Source organism: Plecotus auritus (genome assembly GCF_963455305.1).
Source record: "Plecotus auritus genome assembly, chromosome: 12".
Classification (NCBI taxonomy): domain Eukaryota; kingdom Metazoa; phylum Chordata; class Mammalia; order Chiroptera; family Vespertilionidae; genus Plecotus; species Plecotus auritus.
In genome coordinates this window covers 25,644,037-25,661,331 of record NC_137778.1, presented here as the reverse complement: position 1 = coordinate 25,661,331, position 17,295 = coordinate 25,644,037, and the positions used below count along the sequence as shown (strand labels likewise).

The following is a 17,295-nucleotide window of genomic DNA, read 5'->3' as shown; positions in this document are numbered from 1 at the left end:
GGCAGGCCTCCTAATCTTGAAGTCCAGCTGTTTGAGGCACTGGTACACTGAGCCACATCAGGTCACCTCCCCTTGGAACATCTGTTACAGCTAGGGAAGGACCACTGGCCCTTTAATAGGTACCCTGGAATGCTTCCGCCTTTTCTTTCTAATGCACTGGCTGGTCCTAATGTCTAATTAGGAGTGAAGATGAGAGAGAGTGATCCATTTTCATATTTTTAGAAGTTGGCTTCTTTGTTTTAGGTACCAGCTAATAAATATTCATTTACCCAGTAACTGAGTAGGACAAGTGATGATACAGACAGTGTGAAATTTCAAATAATTAGACAAGCATTACTCATAGGTGACAACTGATACAGAGTAACCTCTGCCTGAATACAGTATGAATCCTGTAGGAGATGAGGCAGTAAAATCGATGTGAATCTATTCACCACAGCTATTTTTTGTATAACTATAAAATAATTGTCAGTGTATAAGCCAGGCTGATATCCTGGACTCAGGAATTAACTCCTGCTTAGGAAAATTCTCACCTTTGGCTTGTCTTTTGTTTGGGCCCAGATTCTGTCCTAGGCCAGTCCCCAGCTGTTTTGCTATACCACATGCTTAAGGTACAGTCTTAGCTAAAGTCAATAATTTACTGTTGATGGTACAGCCAGTACAGCTAAAGTGATTTCCTTAAAAACAGAACAAATACAACAGTGAGAAACACCTAGATCATTCCTTTGAGGCATGTTAAATCTGTGAATTGGGAGGAAGCCAATTCTTCCCTGTGACTTGGGTGAACACTGGCCTTACTGCTTTCTAGTTCAGAGCCAGTTGACCTTGGCCCGCAGACTTCCCTCATCAGATACCTTTATTGATACCCGAGGCATGGCTCTGAGTTTAAGGTTTATGGGGGGTGGGCCAAGACTCAGGCGTTACAATAGATCGTCCATTTGTCCTCAGAGTCATTCTGGAGAGAGATGTTGCCATCCATTCCAATCCTCTCTATACCAGATACAAAGTCTGCATAAGTAAACAAAGCATATTTTCAACGTCTGGTCTCTAGAACCCACTTTCCTTTACATAGGTGATTTGAGTGGAGGTTTCTCAGTTCTGCTACCTAAAATAGAACCCTTGACCTTATGAAAAGAGCCAAGCCACGCCACCTAGAGGGACCTCTATTTGTAAAATAACTGAGAAGCATTGTTAAAGTCAGTGGAGAGAAATGGCTCCTTTCTGGGGTGATGCGTTCGGTTGTCTCTTAGCTGTCTTCTATGTAGGATTTCTGTGTGACTTTCATTTTTCCTTCTTTGTGAATGAAATGCACTAGCTAAGGCTTAAATGTTTCTGAATTTTATAAGAAATGTGAAATAATCATTTTAGCATCTTTGTTCCAGGATGTCAAAGACCTAATCCAGTAATTCCCAAATGAGGTTTCATATCTTTCCTTCTTTCCACCCCAGGTAGTAAAGATACCTGCCCATGGCAACCTCACACGTGGTAATGGAAGGGGGGAACTGTTTGATTTCCCATAAAAAGTGAGAGCCACTGTTCAAACTAAGGAGCTACCCAGTGATTGCTAATTCATGAAAGAAATTTGTGTTTCAGAGCAGGTTCAACCTAATGGACTCTCCTGAGAGAATTCTGGGCACCATAGAAATTCGTTCATATTTTGCCTACAAATAACTGATCATTTAAGTTTCGAATAGCTGGTGCATTTGAGAAGAAAAAGTGTGTCAAAAAGGAAAGACTGGTTAGTGCAGAGGACTGAATTAGCATCAGGCTATGAAATTTCATTACAGTAACATTAAGGCCTGGCTATTTGCTTAGCATGCAAATGCTGCAATGTCGCTTAGAGAAAATGCCTCCTATGCCTTAGAAAACGTGTGAAGGCTTCCTGATACTGGGTGGAATTGGAAAGCGGCAGCCTTTGGGACTTGTATGCATCGGGAGAGTGACCCATGGGGTTCTCCTGAAGAGCATTGTGGAGTACTGTGAAACGTTGAACTTTATGCAAATCATGCCGCACTGGATTTTAGGATTGGGAGTGGGGAGAGTGGAAGAGGATGGGGAAGTGATAGTAAAAAAAATATATATATATGAACTTGTACTATATTTTAAGCAAGAAACGAAACATTCCCTATCAGGACTGTGAAGTTCTGTCAAGTTCTTCTGCCCTCCTGGGTCAGCTTGCTGATTCCTTTGAAACCTCTAAGAAGTCCTTTTGGAAGCAGCTAACCAGAGGCTAGTCTGACCACAGTTTCATCACCTGCCCCATCCCCCTCCTCTCAACAAAAGTAAGACATTCCCAAACTCTAGGCAGAAGCAATGTGTTCTGCCCAGCCACTCACTTTTCATCTGCTGTGGTCTGTGTTCACAGGTTGAGCCCGTTGCATTTTTTTGTGATCTCCTGGCAGACCTTGAAGAACACTGCCAGTTCAGTCAGGAACCAAGGGCTTTCCTTTCAAAAATCTGAAAATCAGAACTCTCAGTTTGGGCAGTTCAGCATATGTGAGGAAAGGGAAAAGTACATTGGAAGAGAAGGAGAGAAGACAGAAGAGTCATGTAGCCAAAACTCGGTTTCTGTCAGATGGACGTGGTCTGAAAGAAATCTGTTCTCTATGGTGCTTATCTGGTGGGTGACACTGTCCCCACCCACTGTCCCTGGCATTGTGCCTTCCCACTGGTCACTGTGAAAAGCAGATCACACTGGACTCAGAGGCCAGACTCCAGGACAATTCCCCCTCATTTTGAGCCCATCATTTCTGCATACAGCTAATGATGTAGCACTTAGTTCTCTTTGGAAAACTCTTGGGATTGTCCCCCAAGAAATAGTAAAGGGTTTAAAGGAAAATAGTCAGTGGTAGCTATCAAATAAGGAGATTACAGGGAAGTTTCAATTCCCCTCGGCTGATACTGATTGATAGCAAGCACCTACAATGCCCCCTCCGCCTGAGTTTTTAAAGGCTACCATAATATTTCTAAGCAACAAACTTACCTAACATTTTTTCACAACTTGCTAATCAAGGATTCATATTAAAACAGACAATCAGTTTCTGAAATGCTGTTATCCCTGAACGGGAATGAGGTCGTTTTTAACTATAAGAACCTACCAGTCTGTTTTTTCCCTTTGAAAAAACTAACCCTTGTGGTTTGTGTCTTTCATCTGCAGCGATTACTCCAGGTGGCTTCAAGATGCCTCAGACAAGTCAGTGAGCCAGGCTGGTGCCCTTGCACTTCAGAGGGTGCCGGGCTGGGTTGCGCATCTTATTTCCTTAGAGAGTATTGATTTTTATTATGACCTTACTTATAAATACCGATATATAGGAATAGGATTTCCTCTCACCCCACCCTCTTTTAATCATTATCACTTAAGTGTAAACCACACCCCTTTTTACTGAAAAAATGCACTTTAATTCCTAAGGAGAGTGGCTGTTTCCAGCCCTAAAGCCAGATTACTTCAGGAGGAGAGTTGAGGAGGGAGAACTCTTTTGCCAGACCCTGTGAAATTAACCAAATTCCTTAATGTAAACACACAAATAATAACATCCATTTTTAAGCTGCCCCCACCCCCAGCCAAAGGGAAAATGAAACAACCAAAATGAAAAAGTTCAAAATGCCTACTCTGATTTTAGAAGTTTCATTGGTGAAAGTACCCAATATTAAGTTATTTTCTCAGCTACCAAACTATCAGAAACTTTTGGGTTGTTTTGTGGGAGGCTGAGATTTTCTTTTTCATTAGAAAGTCAAGTGAAAATGCAAAGGCTGTAAGATATGAGTCTGACTTGTGTCATTTTTAAGGTGTTCTCGCCCTTAATTTGACAGGTGTGCTCAGTCTCTCCTCCTGTAGGTTCTGTCCTTCCCCTGATGACAAGCCAGTCTTTCTTGGTGGGGTTGCATGCCTCCTAGAGCCCAGGAGCCCTGTTGTGTCGGGGAGGGGGGAGGGCAGGAGGGTGGGCGGAGACTGGGGTTGGGGGCGGGAGATTCCGAGAAAGAGTGAAGAGATGGGTTTATATGAACATATTTAAAGCAGCTTAGCAAAAGCTTTCTCGTTGGACAGCTTTAAGAACAATGTGAATGAAATCTTAGCAACTTGGTTAGTAATCTGAAAAGTCTATTAATGTATACTTGAAAATCTGTATAAAAATACATTTTCCTCTTTATTTTAACACTGTGTAAAAGAACATTATGCATGTGAGTGGTTTGAGAATTAAATGGTTTAATACTCAGATTTGAGTCTCTGTTTTTCTGTACATAGAGATTAATGCATTTTAAATTGGGGGATTTTTTTTTATAAGGTGGGAATACCGAGATATCAAGCCCCCCTGCCCTTCCGGGATGCCTGCCATTTTTCAGGATGATGCAGTTACACATCCTTCACTTTCTTTACCCGGATGTGTTCACTGGTAGCAAGTAAAATCATCGTTTTACCAAATGCCCAGTAGCAGGTCTAGCAGTTTCTCACTCCCTTGTCTTCATTTCAGGTGGCAATGTCCATTCATACTGGTGAGACGGGAGGAATTGTATTTATTTTTACCTCTGTTCACAAACCAAATAGGAGGAGGTGCAAGGACTAGGAACCCTCTAGTTCACACAAGGGTTGGCTACTCTGCCCATGAAGATGATAGTGTTCAGAGCAACTTCCCTTATAAGAACCAGGAAGGGCCTGTTGGCCTTGAAGATCACCCTGTTGGGATTCAACGAACGGCCAGCAATCACGATGGCGGTACTAGCTGCTGCTTCACTGCCTTCCTCATTCACCTGCAGGTCAAACAGGAAACAAACTGCTGCATTAGCTGCTCTGCAGTTCCTTGGATGCAGGGACATCACGCATAGACACAGCCATTCCTCCAAGCGCTATCTGCCACCCAGTGGAAAGTGCCTTTGGGTCAGCTGGGGTTCCATCTGGAACCCTACTGTTCCTCATTCTTCCACCCAGTGAATATTGATGTAGGCATTTGGATTCATCCAAGCCTTTGGCCGGATCCTCAGATAACTGCTGAACCAGAAATCTGAATGGAGACAAGGTTATCACATTCCTGGCTGGCACATGGTACATGGTATTTCAAGGGGATTATGTTGTACTTGATGCTAAAAGAGATTTTGACTCTAGATCAGAGCTCTACCGTTGAAATAGTTTCACTTTTGGAGCATCAGGCTCCCAGATGTAAGTACCCCAAGCAACCACTCAGGACCTAGGGCCTATGAAAAGAGGAGGACCCTCTGGCTGGAGGAGATGAGTTTTCTTGGAATAATAGACTGAAACAATGGTATTTGAATTTGCTGATCAGCAGAAGCGCTACCAGTCTAGAGGGAGATGCCTTTGGAAAATGGTACTTGGGGACCCAGAATATCACTAAAACTGTCTGTGCCTCTTCATGATAATCCTCTGCTGGCTCCTTTCCCTTGATGTTTGTGTCCCTGTTTCACCTGCTTCAGGAGAGACACAGGAAGGGAGGTTGGGACAATGAGACTCCAGGGCTTCAGGGCAGGGCTGTGTTGTAGCTGGCCTTCCAAGGAGGGGGCAGTTCAAGCATCTGCTAGCTATACTAGGACAGCCAGTGAAACAAGAACTCCAAAGTTACAAATCACAGGAGATATTGATGAATGAATAATAAAACAGCATGGGAATAAAAAAGCAGAAGAGAGAGCAAAGGGAGGTGTACTCACCTCAAGAAATGCCTTATGGAATGCGTCCGAGACGAAGAGGTCGTCCCGGCCTCCAGCAACAATACCTACAAGGAAGACCAGAGAAGGCTCTGTGACATGGGAGAAGGGAATCCAGATTCATTAAGAGGCCCTTTGGGGCTTTTTTAGAAAATAGGAAGCCATTCTGGACCCTCACCTAATGACACCCTCAAAATACCATGTATGGTAACAGTAAGAACATACGCAGGGCTTCTCAGCCTGGTTCTGTGAATTGAGTCTCATGCTTCAGTCCTTGGTGTGATAAGGGCGGGGGTGGGGGGGAGGTGGCAGGGGCAGGGGCTCTGTTCTTAAAGAAAAACTCACTCTATCTGGTAGGAATGTCTTTCCAGTCTGGCAACATTTTTAAGAGAGGGATTGGTTTTCAGACCTAGTTTAAAGATAGCCCATTAAAGGTCAATCCAGTTACCTAACATTGTAAGCTGAAAGGTTTGGCTGTCCAAGTGACCTTGAGGGAAACACATGAGCCTTTTGGAATAGCAGGTGAAGGGCTACCAGATGTCAGCTACCCCCATGTTGTGGGACCCAGATGTCCCCAGCTCTTCATCAGATCTATCTCTGCTCTGAATTTGATGCCTTTTCAAGTTCTTCTCTACCTGGTCTCATCTCCTCTATCAGTGACAGACTCAAAGGGTTCCCGTGCCAGCTGGGCCCGAGGAGAACCAAGAGCTACCTCCCCCTTTTCCAGAAGAGAAAGCTGAGGCCTGGAGAGGAAAAGGGAGTTCCCTGAGTTCACAGTAGAACTGGATTAGACCCAGGTGTCCCACCTGTGGCTCTTTTCTACTCTCCCTTCCATTCTTCCACCTTTGGTCAGATCCCCTTGGGGGCAGAGGAAGGCGTAAAGTCTTTTTTCTCCACTAACCCGGGAGCTTGGATTTCTCCGGGCTGAACAGGTCCACCAGGCCCATGTCCTGCAGCTTCTCCTTCACACTGAAGCTGTCCTCGATGCGGAAGCGGGGCATGTGGACCACCAGCATCGTCTCCGCCAGCTCGTCCAGCCACTCCTGCAGCACCTCTGGGGTGAGCTCCTGCTCCACCTTGGCCAGGCTCTTCTCAAGCTTGGGCAGGATGAGCACCATGGTGATGTCATCGCCCTTGAAAGGCAACTCGAGCACCTGGGTACCTTCTGCCACGCGCCGATAGCGGAACTTGCCCTCCTGGTACATCATGGATGCCGAGCACGACTGCCCATCGGCCTTGTTGAAAGGTTCTGACCTTGTGTTCTCAGGGCTGAACTTCGACTTCCATAGGCCCTGGAAGAAGACCCCAGGTGGAAGAATCACAAAGCAAGAAGACCAGGAGGATCCTGACATGGGCACATGCACATTTTGTTATGTTCACTTGTACGTATAATTATTAGGAAAAATGACTAGAGGGGTCTGCGTGACAAGATGAACGATGACTAGTATGTCAGAGTGTTTTCTTTCTGTGAACTTTCTGTGTATTTCCCAGATTTTTAGCAGTGGATTGTCTATTTGCTTTTATAATAAGAAAAGTAAAAACTAAAACCAAGAAAAACCTACTGGCCTCTTCACAAGTCTCTCCTTGAGTTTAAATTGAATTGCTTTTTTGCTTTCTCCCACCAGCCTCTTTCTCCAAGGCCATCATCCAAAATGCAGGGCTCTGCCGGGTGAATACAGGCCACACACACACACACACACACACACACACACACACACACACACACAATAACCCCAGGGGGTTATCCAGGAGCCCTGCCAGGCAGAGGGTACATCCTGGCCAAGTTCTTAGTCAAAGGGAGGAGATACAAGACACTCCTTTGAAGTGTAATTACCATCCCTGTTATCTACTGGTTCTTTAATTTGGGGACAAGTCATTTAACTTAACTCTGAGCAGTGGGCCTTCTTCTGTAACATTTGGAGCTGGTGATCACTAGTATTTGTAGGGCGTTCATTGTGTGCAGGGCATTGCTCCAAGCATTTTACATGCATCAACTTAGTCCCCTCAGTAATGCAGTTATGGTATTTCATTACCAGCATTTTACAGATGCAGAAATTGGGACAGAGAAAGGTCGCAGGTAGCAAGGCCAAGGTCATGCAGTCAAGATCAAAGAGTCTGGATTTATACTAAGTAACCTGTCTGAGCAGTCCAAGGTCACATTTGTGATGTTAGGAGGATCGGGAGGACTAATTAATGGCAAAGTGTTCCCTAAATAGTCAAGGGCAATAGACCCTATGGAAATGCAACCTACTCCACTCTTGGAGAGAAGGAAACCCCAGGCAACGAAGTGGTTGGCCACAGCAGTTGACTGGCTAAACCCCTGGGCTAAACGCCTGTGGAGGAGGGGGAACGCATATGGAGCACGACCCAGGATGGGCAAATGTGCCACAATTCTACCCACCTTCAACGGGTGACCATCCTGACTGTGTCAGGAAGCTGTTTATCCCACCACCCGCATCCCATCCTTCTCCCCAAATGTAATTAATTTGGAACAATCGTCAGAATTTTTGACTCTGAGAAAGATAAGGCCATCTGCACAATCAAATCACAGGGCCTCTGCAAGTCAGAGGTCAGTTTACCAAGGTCATTTACCTTGAAGTAAATGGTGTTGACCAGCACCAGGACAGTGAGCTCGTTAATAGCATCCGGGGGAATGACATCAGTGATACGTCCTTCGGTCTTATTGGATATCCACTGGTTGATGGTCACTCTGGATGGCTCTGGATTTTCCTAAGGAGAACAGGAAACAAACCTACCCACCTGTGCTATTCAACCATCTTCTCCATTTCCCCATGCAGCATTTTATTTTATCCTTCATCCCTCTGTCCTTTCCCACCACGTGGTTAAGCCATCACTCTAACCCAGATTGGGGAAACCTCACATATCTATCTAGTACAGTGCCATGAACTCACAAGAGTTCAGGTTTCCAAAACATGATCTGTGGGAAGCTAATGAGTGATGAGGGAGTTGGGGGGGTGAGGCAGGAGGGATGTTCATGTCGTCAAAAATGCCTAAGAGATGCTGCTTGAATTAAAGTCAATAGACTTCTTTACCGCAGGACTTCTCAGACACTTAATACCTCTGGTGCTTCGTGAATCTCCAAGAGGAGAACATAACATGCACCACATGCCAATTTTGACCATGGTAACTTTAAAACATTTAATTAAATAAGGTCTCTGGTAGGACTGGCATCTCCAGAATAGCTTTGGGTATATATGTGAACTTGGTAGAGGAAATGAAGAATTTATTACTTGTACTACTTTTTTAGAGCTTCCACTACAATCCATAGACACCATTGACTTCTCAGGTTTTAAGCAAGAGTAAGTGTTCCAGGGGCTGTGACTTAACAGTCACAGTGCCCCTCCACCTGCCTCTAACTAGCATAGCAGTGTTAATTTGGATCCTGCTTCTCTATCTCAATCCCTTAGTGAAGAAGAAGAACTCTGAGGTCAGGAATAACATGCGTAACTCACCTTGAAGTCCAGGGGCTGGAGCTTGGCTCCATAAACCACCTCACTGATGTCCTGGTAAGTTTCATTGAAAGTAAGGGATTTGTCTCCAAAGAGGCGATTGGCTGATACCAACTCAGAGGATTTGTTGGCTTTCCGATAGAGTCGGCAGTTCAGTTTGGCAAAGAAGAAGTGGATCTGGTCCGATGTTTTCTCAGAGATAGTATCAAACTTAAAAACCTGTAGAAGCCAAAAGAAAACGGTGGTGGGTCCGGTGCTGCCACGGGTTGTGAGCACGGTGCTGTTGGTCCCTGACCAAGAGCCACCTCAGGTGTGAGCTCCTTCAGGCACAGTGCCTAGCAGCATAAATGCTCAGCTCCTGTTTTCTAAATGAACGCATGGATGAAAGAAGAATAAAGGTAGGAAGGATAAAAGGGAAAAGAAACACAGAGAGACTGGGATAGCACCTACATCCTCCAAAGGGCTCTAGACCAAGACACATAGTAAGGAGCAGGACAGAAGGGCCCTGGATTGTACCTCCATCAGCTCCTTAAGGGTGTTGTCACAGGCTCCCAGCTTGGTCATAGCAAAAGCTGTGGAGATACTCAGGGGCGACAGGAAAATGTTGTCATTGTCATTCTTGGAGTCTGCCAGATGCTGATAGAAGGCAGTGGCAAAGCGGGAATTGGCCTTGGACAGTTCCCAGACCCGCCGGTTGGTGGCCTCGGGGATCTTCTGGTCTGAGCCCTCCTCCTCAGGGGCCTTCTTCTCTGGGGTACGGTAAATGCACATGGGATTCACAGGGATGTCCCGAGGCTTGGCTGTGCAGATATCCTCCACAGGGCTCCAGTGGCAGGTCACACAGCCCCAGAGGCCAAGGAGCAGCAAGGAGAGAAGACACACCCTCCTACAGGGGGACAGAAAGCTGAGTTAAGCTAGGTTGATGACCCCCGATCCCACTGCCCATCACAGACGGGCCCCAGTAAAGCATAGGATGCCAAACCACCGTTGGACCTTGGACTTTGTAAAATACAAGGGCCCAGGGCAAGTCCAGCCCTGGATTACCTACAAGTGGATAGTTCATGTTGAAATTGGAATCAACCACTGAAGCAACGGATGGTTATTAGAAACAAAGAATGCTGGGCTTCCAGTGGTGAGATGGGATGAAAAATAGGCAGGAAACATTAGTGCCCAAGGATGAGGGAGGGTAGCAGTGGGAGCCAATTACAGAGCGGTGTTGGGAATTTAACCTGGATGGAAAAGGAGTGGAAAAATTTTCACTGATACAGCAGAGAGACTTCACTAACACATGAGGGATAATAAGAAGAAATGAGTGGGCAAGGGCACTCTACGTGCTAAAGACTCCCACATCCGTAGCTCCAGCCCCATTGTGTGCTAGATAACCCCACTTGGATGCCCTGCATTCTCCTTAATGAAATGCAACCACACCCCTGCTTCTTCTGTGTCCTCCAACTCAGCAGATGGGACCCTCGCACACCCTGTGGTCCAATCCCAAAACCTGGGGGTCACCCTGATTCCTCCCTCCCACCTCCTCATTTAGTCAGACCTAGATTCGATTAATTCTTCTCCTTGCTCTCTCATTACCTTAGTTCAGGCCTCATAATTGTCTGTTGCCTGGGAATCTTAATAGCTTCCAACATGGGTTCACTAAAGGTAGATGAGACTAATTTTTTTAAAAACCAGATCACAAGATTGGCAAATTAGAATTGGGACATCCAAGTAAGCAAACCCAGAGATGAACTCTCTTATGTTTTATCGATAAGACTGGCTGGGACAGGGCTTCCACTGGCAGACTTGAGTCCCTGGGTCTGGAAAAGGGAGTCTCTATATGGTACCAGTTCTTCTAAGAAAAGACAGCTGGCAGGGCAGGAAAGATGTGTTGGGGAGGTCTACTGGGCAAGTGGGGGGCTGGTGGGAAGCTGGGGGCCGCTGAGGGGTACTTGCTTGTGTGTGATCTGAGGCCAACTCCGTAGCTGTTTGCAGAACAGAGGCCCAGAATGGGAGAGGAGTGGAGGTGCTGAGGGAAGGATGGGAGGGGGGGGCAGGAGGGAGGAAGCAGAGATAGAATCTTGCCATTCATCTTCCATCTTGTTGCTTCTGTTCCCCATTTTGCCCCTCCACGCCATTTGCAAACACAAGTGGAGGCTGCGGGGGCCCAGGGAGCTCTGTTAAACACAAAGGAAAATCCAGATGGTTGAGCCACAGCCTCACGTCTGGCTTCCTCCAGCAACCAGATCAGGGAGAGAATGTGTGTGGTGTGGAGGGAGGAGAGAACAGGGCTGCGGCCCTTTCATCAAAGGTCACTGAAATCTCGGAGAGGGGCATCCAAACAGAAGGCAGAACCAAAAGGGAGTTAGGAGATCCTCACAGATTAAACTCGCAGGATTTTAGAGGCACGGCGGGCTCGGAGTTCCCCTCGGAGGGTCTCAGGACCACTGTGAGGGCTGGGACTGGCGCAGCACCGTCAAGGGAAAGAAGAGGTCCCTTGGCTTCTTGGGCTAAGAACCCAAGGTGTGGCTTAGGGAAAGGCCTTACCCCAAGAGGGGGCGGAGGGAGGGCGCTTAGAATGACGTCCTGCAAACAAGCTGTCTTTGACTGTAACCACCTGAGAGAGGGCCTGGTCTTCTCGAAGGTGTGGAGATCATCCTGAGGGTCCTTCCGAGGTCAGGAACCCGTGAAAGCCTGCAAAGGCCAAGCTTGCCCCTCTTACCTTCTTCCAGCAGCCGCAGTTCCTATCCCACTGGAAAACATGGTCGCTAATCTTCCACGGGCTAGGCAGGTGGAGGTAGTGTGGCTGAGGCAATCCCTCTGAAAACTGGCTCTTTCCTCTAAACCTGAGGTTCCAGAGGTGAGGGCGGGGAGGGGCTGGTGAGGAGAGGAGGACTGAGGTCAGAGGCTGATGACCAGCTACCGGGGTTAAGCAAAGTGTGGGGCCCAGGGTTGTTTACTTACTTGAGAAGTTTTAAAGTTCAGTCCGGTCCGGGGAAAGCAAGGCCCCCCTCTCTCATCCATACGTTCTCACTCTCTTCTTCATCTTTACAGAACAGAAAAACAAGGTTCACAAATTCAAACTTGGTCCCGAAAATGCCTGGCTGAGGACAACTTGGCAGGATTTTTTTCCCAGTGAACCAAACTGGGAGTAGAAGATAGGCTAAACGTCCAGCCTCCTACCTGCTCAGTGCGATACCCTCTCTTTCTCAGGTTTCTTTAGGGAAAGAGAGAGAGAGGGAGAGTCCATAGTATGTCATCAGGGCAGAGAGAAGAGGAATATTCTGGAACAAGGTGCTACCTTCCGGCTTCTAAACCAACACACCCATGATCCAGACCAGGACACACATGGTTACACCTGTGGCCCACAGATGGAACCTTCCCCTTAGCCCTGAAGTGACGGGAGGGGGACCAGAGCAGGGGCCTCGGGTGCACACAAGGACGTGCCTAAGGTAGCTGAGCCGGTTGGGAGGTACTGAACACAATCCTACGGGGGACTCGGGAGACAGAGTGTGAGGCAGATAAAAACACAACGGCTGAAACACTTTAAAAGCAAACAAACGACATTACGGTTGGTGTGTACGGTCGTTTTTACTTAGTTTAGTAATTGGGGAAAGTAAATAAATTCAAACCAACGGAGATGAAGGGCCCGTTTATATTTTTCTCTTCCTAAATAGCCTGAAACAGTATCCCTAGGATTGCTGAAGCAGAGCTCACGAGATGCGCCGTCTGTGACTGAGGACTCCTGGAAGCTGGTACAGTCAGAGGAACTCGCGAGTTCTCTCATTAGACAAAAATCTCTGTCTGGACTGAAGCTGTATCTAACTCTTGGCTGACTTAGACCCTGCACATCTTGAGGACCCCCGTGAACAGTTACTAGGAACTGTCCTAACCCCCGCATGCCTAGGGGCTCCTGTCACTCCAGGTTAAAGACAGTTGAAAAGTTCAGCATCTTACACCCTATGAACACAAGAGTGCTACCTGTGCCAGTGGGCCCTGTCCTCAGGCTGGGGACTCCGGTCGGGGAAGACAAGCAGCAATCATATAAAGAATCAGTATATACGCCTTGGCCGGTTTGGCTCAGTGGATAGAGCGTCAGCCTGCGGACCACAGGGTCCTGGGTTCGATTCCAGTCCAGGGCACGTACCTCGGTTGAAGGCTCCTCCCTGGCCTGGGCCGTGGTCAGGGCACGTGCAGGAGGCAACCAATCGATTCATTTCTCTCACATCGATATTTCTGTCTTTCCCTCTCTCTTCCACTCTCTCTGAAAATCAATGGAAAAATATCCTTGGGTGAGAATTAAAAAAAAAAAAAAAAGAATCAGTATATATTAAATACATACATTCCATATCAGACAGGTATTCAATAAAGGCCATGGATAAAAATACAACAGAGCCAGGGGTTAGACAGTGATGGGGGCCGGTGGGGAGGTTATCTTTTATAAAGGGTGGTAGCAAAGGGCTCCCTAGTGGGAGTACAGAGTGCCATGTAACCCTTTGAAGGGAAATTTAGCAATACCAACGTTACACATGAATTTACCCTTTGAGCTGGAAATCCCACTCCAGGAAACTCCTACAGAGCTATCTATGTGGGTATAAATGAGATTACCAATGTAACAGCAAATAGGAGACCAGTTGGATAAGCCAAGGCACATCGCACACTGGAAAACTATGCCGCTGTCACAGGGTAAGGGTCCTCGGTGTACCCTCAGATAACTGAGTGGTGCTGTTACCTTTTATATGGCAAAGCGGGGAATGGTAGGGTGAGGGGTGGACAGACGGGGTGGGAGTAAGACGTCGCTGTGAACCTTCCTTTCTGTTTTTGAACATGTCGAAGTTCAAAAGGTCTTGACTTTGTGAGCAAGAAGATCATGTTGTATCCTACAGAGCAGGCGTCCTCAAACTACGGCCCGCGGGCCACATGTGGCCTGCCGAGGACATTTATCCGGCCCGCCGGGTGCTGCTGCCTGTCCTGCTTAGCAGCCGACTCGTCCCGGGCTGCAGTGCGCATAGGAATTTGTTCATAGTTTTTTTTTTTAAACTATAGTCCGGCCCTCCAACGGTCTGAGGGACAGTGAACTGGCCCCCTGTTTAAAAAGTTTGAGGACCCCTGCTACAGAGGGTTGGGGGCAGGGGAGTTCCTGGGCAGCACCAAAGAGGAAGTGGAAGCGTCTTAACTGATGTGTAATCCCTAGCCGTCTGATCTTGGAAACAAAGGAGAAAAGGAGACTGAGACGCCCAGGTCAGTGTCTGCAGGTGGAACACAGGTGTTTAGGTGTGCCTGGGCTGGCAAAAACGTTTAGTAGTGTAGGATATTCCATCTTTACATTAGCTTAGGTCAAGTTCTTTAAATCTTTGAATATGATAATAATAGGCGCCATTTTAAACACCTACTGTACTTATATAGAGAAAAGAACCTAGTTATCCCCTGGCCGGGTGGCTCAGTTGGTTAGAGCATCAGTCCCCTACACCAGACGGTTGCGGGTTTGATCCCAGGTAGGGGCGCATATGGGAGGCAACCAATCAATGTTTCTCAGGTTGATGTATCTCTCTCTCTCAAAATCAATAAAAAGAGAATCCAGTTATCACAGAATGCTATAAAATAATATATAAAAAATTTTGTTGTGCCCAAGCTGGTTTGGCTCAGGGGACAGAGCGTCAGCCTGCGTACTGAAGGGTCCTGGGTTTGATCCCAGTCAAGGGCACATGCCTGGGTTGTGGGCTCAATCCCTAGTGAGGGGTGTGCAGGAAGCAGCCGATCAGTGATTCTCTCTCATCATTGATGTTTCTCTCTCCCTCTCCCTCTCCCTTCCTCTCTGAAATCAACAAAAAATATTTAAAAAATTTTTGTTGTTATATTACCTTTATTATTGAATAAAGTACTTTTTAATAATAAAAATAATATAACAAGACTCCTTTTTATTAAATTCTGGTAAGATCAAAGAAGACACTTAGAGTGAACAGGATTGAATTCTGAAGAATAACCACAGTATGTTAACAAATGTATCAAAAATATTCAAGTCCAAGGCCTGTACAGATGTGCTAAGCATAGATAAAATCATGAGCAAGTCAGCCTCACCGAAATGACTGGTTCTGTCTGGAATTTTCTAATACCCCAAGTGACGGGAAAATCCCAGGACTCCTGATCGAAGCCCTGGCTTTGCCATGTAATCACTAGCTGTCTGATCTTGGTTGTGTAGCTCAGCCTCTCAGAGGGCCAGAGATTTTAAATCTCTCTATGGGGACAGAGTAACCACCTCCCAGGCATTTTGAAGGATTACAGATCATCCAGTGGTCTATTGTTACCACGTTAATACAGTTACACTTCCTCCTGGGAAACAGCTAAATTCTATTTCCAGCCTCCCCTACAGTTCAGTGGGGCCACAGAATTAAGTTCTGGGAGGTGGGATGTTGCTGCAAATGTGCTAAAATGTGCCCACAGCCCTCCAAGCTCAGTCTCCCACGTTCAGGCTAGATGCCTTCAGGACTTTGAAGTATTTATTCATCCTCAAGCTTGGCTGCTAAATCGCTGTCCTCCCAGAAGACTCTCATTAGAGGATGAATTGCACAGGAATCTGACCACGGCTGTGGTCATGCAGAAGTCAGCTGACACTGTCAAATACTACAGAAATGCTGTTGTGTGATTTTCCTTTATCATCATTAATGACTCGCTTCTGAGTGGCACACAATGTTAACGGGGAACCTACTGTCTGACAACCCAAGTGCCATTTGACCTGATTTGGTTAATTAAGGTAACATTTAAGGAACACCTTTGTGTTAAGGACTGTTCTAGACACCAAGAATAGAAAGGTACATTCACCATAGTCGCTGCCCTCATGTAGCAAATGTTCTAGTGAGTGAAACAGATAAGCAACCAATTCACACACGTTTTCTTAAAATCCCACTTACCATCTATCAGGATCCTTGCTAAGTGTTTTATAGGCATTAGCTTTGTCATCCTCTTGTCAGGAAGCCCCTACTATGCCCAACTGACAGACGAGAAAACCGCTGCTCACCAGGCTTAAGAACGTGCCCCAACCCACGCAGCTGAGATTCAAACCCTGTCTGCCAGTCTCCCGGGTCTCATGCTCCTTCGAGACAGCCGTGGAGACACGGGCCAGGTGAGAACTCTGTCCCATTGTTCTCCTGGGGCCGGATTACATGTCACCATCTGGTTCTGCTCTGGCTAGTCCCTACCAAGTTTGCCCACATTTCCCCCAAACCCAGGGCCCAGAAACGAACCCAGGCACTGCCACCTTTTTCTTTGGTTACCCACATTTTGTTAGAAAACCTTTGTCTTGATGTGGGCACACGATGCAATATACAAAACCTGTAACGCAGAAATCCTTACCTGAAACCTATATGACCCTATTACCCAATGCCACCTCAACAAACTTAGTAAGAAAACGTTTGTCTCCGATGCACGTTCCAAATGAGGTGTTCACAGCAGCCTTCTCACTGCAGAGTCCTTACCTCTGTCTAGATTTTGATGACCCAAACCTACGCCGTGTCATCAGTATTCTGTAAAATATTTTAATAACTGCATATTTAAATCAAACTTCTTCATGGACACTTGTAGCCATTTCTGGAAGTGGAGGCAGCCTTACGGACTTTTCTCAGGTAAATGTTAGTTTTGTAAGAGGACCCCGCACTTCTGTGTGGCCCAGTTTGTCTCTGTTCTGAGTGGAGACAAGGATGGAAGGAGCACATAGGAACCCTCTGCGTTGCTGTGTTCGGGGTCTGTCTGAGGAGCCAGGGAGAAGAAAGAATGTAGCATTCAATCACCCCCCTTTTTTTAGGGTCAGCAAGAAAAAAAAAAAAATCCCTCTTCCCCTTGCCCTGCCTCCAGGCTCAGTGGCAAGTCCTATGAGCAGGTAATTGAGCAGGTCCTGGCCATGGCCTCACATCCAGGCTGTTCTGTTCTTTTCTTTGGACTCAGGAGAAGGACCTTGGCGGGAACAAACAGAGGGGCAGGGCTCCTGCTGTGGTTACTGAGTAACTCCCAGCTGAACTCTTCCTCAGAAATTCGGCAGAACAGCTGGCACCCACGCCAGTCGCCTCCACCGCACCGGGGTTCCAGTGGACCAGGCAGCTAGAACACTAATTAAGGGGAAATGAAGTTTATCGCACTAAACCCTGCATTACCACCTGGGCAGCTTTCAGGGCAGCCTCTCAAAGCACGTCGCAGG

General features: G+C 46.7%; 1 protein-coding gene across 2 annotated transcripts in view; it reads right to left on the bottom strand.

Annotated features, from left to right (window-relative positions):
• SERPINC1 (serpin family C member 1) overlaps positions 1-17,295 on the bottom strand; it is a 27,598-nt gene extending 10,303 nt beyond the window's left edge. The window contains exons 1-9 of one of the 2 annotated variants that reach the window (XM_080647957.1): positions 16,580-17,295; positions 12,072-12,153; positions 11,830-11,984; positions 9,636-10,005; positions 9,123-9,338; positions 8,242-8,379; positions 6,551-6,941; positions 5,653-5,717; positions 2,334-4,743 (exon numbers count right to left, since the gene is read on the bottom strand). In XM_080647957.1, coding sequence (XP_080504083.1) covers positions 4,567-4,743; positions 5,653-5,717; positions 6,551-6,941; positions 8,242-8,379; positions 9,123-9,338; positions 9,636-10,005; positions 11,830-11,984; positions 12,072-12,131 — 1,572 coding nt within the window. In that variant the 5' untranslated portion in view covers positions 12,132-12,153; positions 16,580-17,295 and the 3' untranslated portion in view covers positions 2,334-4,566. Of the gene's footprint in view, positions 1-2,333; positions 4,744-5,652; positions 5,718-6,550; positions 6,942-8,241; positions 8,380-9,122; positions 9,339-9,635; positions 10,006-11,829; positions 11,985-12,071; positions 12,154-16,457 lie in introns of both variants that reach the window. The other variant, XM_080647958.1, reaches the window with a different exon arrangement.